This window comes from Neopelma chrysocephalum, unplaced genomic scaffold, assembly GCF_003984885.1.
Source record: "Neopelma chrysocephalum unplaced genomic scaffold, ASM398488v2 Primary Assembly neopelma1_293, whole genome shotgun sequence".
Lineage (NCBI taxonomy): Eukaryota > Metazoa > Chordata > Aves > Passeriformes > Pipridae > Neopelma > Neopelma chrysocephalum.
Genome location: NW_020897955.1, coordinates 96,519 through 104,300, shown reverse-complemented (window position 1 = coordinate 104,300; position 7,782 = coordinate 96,519). Strand labels below are relative to the sequence as shown.

General features: G+C 65.8%; 1 protein-coding gene across 1 annotated transcript in view; it reads left to right on the top strand.

Annotated features, from left to right (window-relative positions):
- FLNC (filamin C) overlaps nucleotides 1-7,782 on the top strand; it is a 32,596-nt gene that overhangs the window by 18,363 nt on the left and 6,451 nt on the right. The window contains exons 29-41 of the mRNA XM_027704858.1: nucleotides 207-230; nucleotides 328-575; nucleotides 1,200-1,287; nucleotides 1,371-1,511; nucleotides 1,664-1,792; nucleotides 1,898-2,071; nucleotides 2,649-2,810; nucleotides 3,199-3,402; nucleotides 3,962-4,114; nucleotides 4,211-4,333; nucleotides 4,983-5,243; nucleotides 6,292-6,561; nucleotides 6,982-7,011. Of these exons, the coding sequence (XP_027560659.1) occupies nucleotides 207-230; nucleotides 328-575; nucleotides 1,200-1,287; nucleotides 1,371-1,511; nucleotides 1,664-1,792; nucleotides 1,898-2,071; nucleotides 2,649-2,810; nucleotides 3,199-3,402; nucleotides 3,962-4,114; nucleotides 4,211-4,333; nucleotides 4,983-5,243; nucleotides 6,292-6,561; nucleotides 6,982-7,011 (2,007 nt within the window). The remainder of the gene's footprint in view (nucleotides 1-206; nucleotides 231-327; nucleotides 576-1,199; nucleotides 1,288-1,370; nucleotides 1,512-1,663; nucleotides 1,793-1,897; nucleotides 2,072-2,648; nucleotides 2,811-3,198; nucleotides 3,403-3,961; nucleotides 4,115-4,210; nucleotides 4,334-4,982; nucleotides 5,244-6,291; nucleotides 6,562-6,981; nucleotides 7,012-7,782) is intronic.

Below are 7,782 nucleotides of genomic sequence, written 5' to 3'. Positions count from 1 at the left end.
CCCCCCAGCACCCCCACCTGCCCCACTGCTGCCCCCAGCACCCCCCAGCACCCCCCAGCCCTGCCCCATGGCGCAGTGGGGATGAGAGGGTGCCCCCAGGACAGGATGTGCCGGCCCCCCCCGGAAGCCCCCGGCCCCCTCGGCCCCCCCGGCCCCCCAACCAGCCCCCAACCCCTTCTCACCGCTCTCCCTGGTCTCTCTTGCAGTATCCATTGGGGGCCACGGACTGGGTAAGTGGCGCCGGGGGGGCAGTTGGGGGGCTGGGGGGGGCACTTGGGGGGTAGGTTTGGGGTCCCCCCGCGGCCCTGACCCCCCCCTCCCCTGCAGGCGCCTGCCTGGGCCCCACGATCCAGATCGGGGAGGAGACGGTGATCACGGTGGACGCCAAGGCGGCGGGACAGGGCAAGGTCACCTGCAAGGTGTCGACTCCCGACGGCGCCGAGCTGGACGTGGACGTGGTGGAGAACCACGACGGCACCTTCGACATCTTCTACACCGCGCCCGAGCCCGGCAAATACGTCATCACCATCCGCTTCGGCGGGGAGCACGTCCCCAACAGCCCCTTCCACGTCCTGGTGCGTGGGGGACCGGGGTGGGCACCATGGGGCAGAGTTTGGGAGATCTCTGGCACGGAGTAGGGAGACCACCGTGGGTGCCAGGGGGTTGGGAGACTGCGGTGGATCCAAGGGGCAGAGTTGAAGGCCCAGAGGGCACCATGGGGCAGAGATTTTGGAGACCAGGGTGACACCATGGAGCAGGGAGACTGTGGGGGGGTTGAACATCATGGTGGGGACAGAGGGCTGGTCAGTGAGGAGTAATGAGGGCACAATGGGCTACATGGGGGTGGGTGACCATGATGGAAGTCATGGAATTGCGAGACCCTGGTGGGCACCCTGGGACAGTGTCAGGACCATGGTGGCCATCATGGAGCTAAGAGAGTTGGGAGACCATGGTGGGTTAGGGTTAGGGTTAGGGTTAGGATTAGGGTTAGGGTTAGGGTTAGACCATGGTGGGCACTATGGGGTTGGGTGACCATGGTGAGCCCCGTGGGGCCAGGGTCATGGTGGGCACTGTGGGGTTTGGAGGCTGCGAGGGTCACTCTGGGGCTGGGAGCCCGGGGTTCTCACCCCCCACTACGGCCACCCCAGGGCTGGGAGCCCACCACGGGGTCCTCACCCTCCTCTCTGCCATACGATCAGGCCACGGACGAGCCCCCGGCCACCGCTGAGAACCTCCGGCCCTTCAACCTCGTCATCCCCTTCACGGTGCAGAAGGGTGAGATCACAGGTACAGGGCGGGGTCAGGGGGACAGGGAGCACCCCGTGAGGCACCAGCCCCCCTGGGTGCCCCCGCTGACACGGTGCCCCCAGGCGAGGTGCGGATGCCCTCGGGGAAGACGGCGCGGCCCAACATCACGGACAACAAGGACGGGACGGTGACGGTGCACTACGCCCCCTCCGAGAAGGGGCTGCACGAGATGGACATCCGCTACGACGGCAACCACATCCCTGGTGAGCCACTGGGGCACTGGGAGGGGGCTGAGGAAGGTCGATACCACCCTGCCCTGGTTGGTGTTGGGTGTCCCTGTTGGGTCCCTGGTTGGTCACCCCTTGGGTTGGGGTGTCCCCGTGGGGCCCTTGACTGTCGTTGTCCACGTCCCCAGGGAGTCCCCTCCAGTTCTACGTGGACGCCATCAACCCACGCCACGTCAGTGCCTACGGGCCGGGGCTGAGCCACGGGATGGTCAACAAGCCCTGCACCTTCACCATCGTCACCAAGGACGCCGGAGAGGGTCAGTGGTGGCCAAGGGGAGCTGGGACGGTCACGGGGACCCCCCCAGTGCTACCAGGAGGGGCTGGAAATCCCTGGTGCCTCCTGACACCTCCCATACCCCCAGGTGGGCTGTCGCTGGCAGTGGAAGGTCCCTCCAAGGCAGAGATCACCTGCCAGGACAACAAGGACGGGACGTGCACCGTGTCCTACCTGCCCACAGCCCCCGGTGACTACAGCATCATCGTGCGCTTCGACGACAAACACATCCCGGGCAGCCCCTTCACCGCCAAGATCACCGGTGAGACGGGGAGGGGCAGCAGGGGCTGGGGGGCCTGGGGGTCCTTGGGGTCTCCATGTGGCCATGGGGGCACCTGCGGGGTCATGGGGACTATGGCGTGGTCATGGGGACACCCGTGGGGTCACGGGGACACCTTCCTCGTGGCCACTGGGACCCCGTCAAACAGCTGTGATGTCCCTTGTCCAACCCTGGCCAACAGGGCTCCCCGTCCCATGGCGTTGGGGACCTCATGGAGCTTTGGGGACCCTAACTCATGGCAATGGGGACCTCATGGAGCTTTGAGGACCCCAATTCATGGCCATGGGGACCTCATGGAGCTTTGGGGACCCCAATTCATGGCCACGGGGACCTCACGTAGCTTTGGGGACCATATCACATGTGGACCTTGTGGGGTCCCTATCCATGAACTTGAGGACCCTATTCACACGTCTTTGGGCAACCCCCGGCCCTGAGGGTCCTCTCCGTGTGACCGTGGGGACCTCGTGGGGCCTTGGGGACACCATCCCATGACCTTTGGGACCCCATCCATCCCGGCCCCCACCACGAGCTGATGTCCTCTCCGACGGTGTCTCTGCAGGGGATGATTCCATGCGCACGTCCCAGCTCAACGTGGGCACCTCGACCGACGTGTCGCTGAAGATCGCAGAGACCGACCTGAGCCTGCTGGCGGCCACCATCCGGGCACCCTCGGGCAACGAGGAGCCCTGCCTGCTCAAGAGGCTGCCCAACCGCCACATCGGTGCGTGGGGACACGGGGACACCGTGGGGACACCGTGGGGACACTGTGGGGACAGTAGAACTGGGACATGGGCCCACGAAAGGGGGATGTGGGACTTGGGGACTTGGTGGGACAGGGGACAGTGGGGCTGTGAAGTCGCAGGGATGGGTGGCCCCGTGGCGTTGGGTCGCCAGGGATTGGTGGCCATAGTCAGGGGATGTGGGTGGTGATGAGGGACTGATGGAGATGGTCAGCGGCTGGTCATGGTGACCACGGGCTGGTAGAACTGTCCAGAGGTTGGTGGTGGTGGCCAAGGGCTGGAGGAGATGGCCAGGGCTGGGTGTCTGGCCAGGGGCTGGTGGTGGTGGCCGTGGGTTGATGGTGGGATGTGACCGTGGTGTCCCCCCAGGCATCTCATTCACGCCCAAGGAGGTGGGCGAGCACGTGGTGAGCGTGCGGAAGAGTGGGCAGCACGTCACCAACAGCCCCTTCAAGATCCTGGTGGGGCAGTCGGAGATCGGCGACGCGGGCCGGGTCAAGGTGTGGGGCCAAGGGCTGCTGGAGGGCCACACCTTCGAGGTGGCCGAGTTCATCGTGGACACGCGCAGCGCCGGTGAGGCCACGGGAGGAGTTGGCCACGGCCAGGGCCAGGACGGGGTGGTGGCTGTGGTTATGACCAGGGTGAAATGGTGGCCGTGACCATGTGTTGGTTTTAGCCACCCAAGGATGGGGTGGTGGCCATGGTTATGGCTGTGGTGTGCCATGGCCGCGTGGGGTGGTGGCCAAGGCTATGTATGGCCAGGAAGGGATGGTAGCCATGGTCATGGCCAAGGCAGGATGGTCGCTGGGGCTGGGGTTGGATGGTGGCTGTGGTGGTGGTGTGACCATGACCAGAATGATTTGAGGGCCAAGGCCATGCCACAGCTGCAGCCAGCACAGGATGGAGTGGTGGCCATGGTTGTGGCCATGGTGTGACCACGGCCAGGATGGAGTGGTGTCTGTGGCCACAGTGCAGCTGAGAGAGTGGGGCTGTGGTGACCATGACGTGGCCACGGCCAGGATGGGGTGGTGGCTTTGATGGCTGGGTTGGGGTGGTGTCCATGGCGTGGCCATGTCCAGGACAGGGAGAGCCACCATGGGACACCTCTGAGTGTGTCCCCGTGGTCACCCAGGCTATGGTGGGCTGGGCCTGTCCATCGAGGGCCCCAGCAAGGTGGACATCAACTGTGAGGACGTGGAGGACGGCACCTGCAAGGTCACCTACTGCCCCACTGAGCCCGGCAACTACATCATCAACATCAAGTTTGCTGACAAACACGTCCCAGGTGGGGCCAGGGGGACGAGGGGGGGCACAGGGGTGCAGTGCAGGGCGCTGGACCCCCGGGGGGGTGACAGCTTCCTGAGGTGACCTTGTCCTGCAGGGAGCCCCTTCACGGTGAAGGTGACGGGTGAGGGCCGGATGAAGGAGAGCATCACGCGCCGGCGGCAGGCACCTTCCATCGCCACTGTCGGCAGCACCTGTGACCTCAACCTCAAAATCCCAGGTAGGCTTGGCCTTCCTCCTCCTCCTCCTCCTCTCCTCCTTCTTCCTCCATCCTCCTCCTCCTCCATGGGCTGAGACGCCTCTCAGCCATTCCAGCTCTGACTTCTCCCTCTTTCTTCCTTCTCTCCCTGCTGTGTGTCTGTGTCCGTGTCCTTCCGTGCACCTGCGCCTGTGTCCGTGCGTCCCTCCGGCTGTGCCACCACTCACCGGTACCTCCTTCCACATCCTCTGTCCCTGTGTCCATCCCTGGCTTCATCCACATATGGCTCCATGCATCACTGCAACCATCCCTACATCCATCCCCGTGTCCATCCCTCCCTGCACCAACCCCTACTGCCATCCCTGTGACCACCCGTGTCTCCACCCATCGTGATTCCATCATCCCTGTGTCCATCCTTGTCTCCATCCCTGTGACCATCCCTGTCTCCACCTGTTCGTGTCTCCACCCATCCCTACATCCATCCCCGCATTCATCCAACCCTGTGTCCATCCACATCCCCATGTCCCCGCCACTCCTCCGGGCACCTTTCTCTCCTCCCTCCCTGTGCCCACGTCCTGTGGTCCCCTCCGTGTCCACGTGGTCCCCCCGTGTCCCCGCCATCCCCGTGTGTCCCCGCTGTCCCCGTGTGTCCCCGCGGGGCGCTCCCCAGGGAACTGGTTCCAGATGGTGTCGGCGCAGGAGCGGCTGACGCGCACGTTCACGCGCAGCAGCCACACGTACACGCGCACGGAGCGCACCGAGATCAGCAAGACGCGCGGCGGGGAGACCACGCGCGAGGTGCACGTGGAGGAGTCGACCCGCGTGGGCGGCGCCTTCCCCCGAGCCCCCCCGGAGCCCTTCGGCACCTTCGGGGCCTTCGGGCCCCGCGAGGGCATCGGCGCCTTCGGGGCCCCCGCGCGCACACACGAGGGTGCGTCCTACGGGGGGTTCGAGGGCTGGGGGTGCACGGGGCTGGGTGAGCAGGGCACTGCCTGCACAGGGGTGGGTGAGCAGGAAACTGTGCCTGTATAGGGGCTGGGTGAGCAGGAAACTGTGCCTGCACGGGGGTGGCTGCACTGGCACACGCGGGTGCATTTGCACGAGGGCCACGTGCTCTGGGGCAGGACACTGGGCTTGCACGAGGGCTGGGCGTGTGAGAGGGGTGTGTGAGTGCAGGGGAGTGTTTGCACAAGGACTGGGTGTAGGGGAGCACCAGTACATGTGTGCACAGGGCTGGGTTTGCACAGGGCTGGCTGTGCAAGGCAGTGGGCTTGCATGAGGGCTGAGCACACTTGCATGGGGGAGTGCCCTTGCAGGGGTGTGTGTGTGCTCACAGGGGCTGTGTGTGCACTCACAGGGGGTGCACAGCTGCTCACAGGGGGGGTGTGTGCTCATGGAGGGTCCACACCCACTGAGGGTTGTGTGTGCCCTTGGCACGAGTGTGCAAACTCCCATGTGACTGTGCTCGTGTGAACATGTGCAGGCTGGCAGGTGCACATGTGTCCTGTGTGTGAAGGGGCACAGGGGGTGCACGTGGGCTCTAGTGGGTGTCTGGATGTCAGGGCACCCTGGGGCCAGGATGGTGAGGTGACAGTGACAGTGTGACTGAGTGCTGGGGGTGCCAGGGTGCCCTGGTGATGGGGTGGTGGGGTGATGGGGTAACAGGGTGACAATGGTGTTGGGGTGCCAGGGCGCCCTAGTGATGGGGTTGGCAGGGTTCTGGGGTGCCAGGGTGCCCTGGTGCTGGGGTGCTCTAGTGACGTGGTAATGAGGAGATGGGGTGCTGGGGTGCCCTAGTGTTGGGTGCCAGATTTACAGGATGATGGAGCGATGTGGTGACAAGTTGCCCTGGTGACAGGGTGCCAATGTGCCACAGTGATGGGGTGCTGCAGTGGCACGGTAATGGGGTGACGATGGGGTGATGTGGAGGTAACGCTGGGGTGCCCAGGTGCCCGGGGTGATGAGGTGTGTGCCCGCAGGCGAGGCGTCGGTGCAGGAGCTGACGGCGCAGGTGCTGAGCCCGTCGGGGCAGCGGCGCGAGGCCGAGGTGGTGCCGGGGGCCGCGGGGGTCTACAGCGTGCGCTTCGTGCCCCAGGAGACGGGTGCCCACACCGTCAGCGTCAAGTTCCGGGGCCAGCACGTGCCCGGGAGCCCCTTCCAGTTCACCGTGGGGCCCCTGGGAGAGGGCGGCGCCCACAAGGTGCGCGCGGGGGGCACCGGCCTTCAGCGCGCCGTGGCCGGCACACCAGGTATGGGGGGTCTGCCGGGAACGGGGGGGTCAGCCAGGTATGGGGAAGGCATGGGGGCATGGGGGGGATTGGGGCAGCTGGGGAGATGTGGGAGGTCTGGGTGTGATGGGGATGGGGGGGCAATGAGGGAGGTGTGGGGGCCCGTGGGGAGGTGGGTGCTATTGTGGGGACAATGGGGGCTCTGGGTGCTGTTGGGTGATGGGGGCAATGGGGGGTGTGTGCTATGGGTAGAGGGGATGTTGGTGAAATTGGGGGGCTCTGGGTGCTGTGATGGGGGATTTGGGTACAGTTGGGTGTGGGGGCAATGTGGGGCTGCTATGGGGGATCTGGGTGCCATGGGGGGTGGGTGCAGGTCTGTGATGGGTGTCACTGTCCTGGGGTGCCACTGGGGGCCGGGGTGACCTGGTGCCCCCCCCCCAGCCGAGTTCAGCATCTGGACACGGGAGGCGGGCGCGGGGGGTCTCTCCATCGCCGTCGAGGGGCCCAGCAAGGCCGAGATCTCCTTCGAGGACCGCAAGGACGGCTCCTGTGGTGTCTCCTACCTGGTGCAGGAGCCAGGTGAGAGGGGGCTGCCCCCCAACACCCCCAGCACACCAAGCACCTGCCCCCCTCACCCCCAAGGGTGCTCAGCCTGGGGCCAGGACTGTGGGACCCTCGTACAAGGGGGACCCCCATGCAAATGTATCCCCAAGTATGAGGGTGTCCCCAGGTGAGGGTGTCCCCAGATAAGGATGTCTCTGTGCACAGGTGTCCCCAAGGGAGGGTGCAGGGGACACAGCCCCTATGTGTGGGGTCCCCTTGTGTGAGGTCCTGGTGTGTGGGGTCCCCGCCTGACTGTCCCGTGTCCCCCAGGTGACTATGAAGTGTCCATCAAGTTCAACGAGGAGCACATCCCCGACAGCCCCTTTGTCGTCCCCGTCGCCTCCCACTCCGACGACGCCCGGCGCCTCACTGTCACCAGCCTGCAGGTACTGGGGACACCCACTGTGGCACCCTGGGCACCCTGGGCTCCTGGACACTCCCTGGGTCACTCTGAGCCCCTGTGGCACCCTTGGGACTCCCACTCCTTTGGGTCTCCTGTGGCACCCTCGGGACCCTCTGGGGCCACCTCTCTCTCCCCCACGCCACCCTTGGGACCCTCCCCGCTGCCACCCCTGGCACCCCTGTGTCACCCCTGGGCCCCATGGTGTCCCCTCTGCCCCGGTGCCCCCCGTCCTGCCC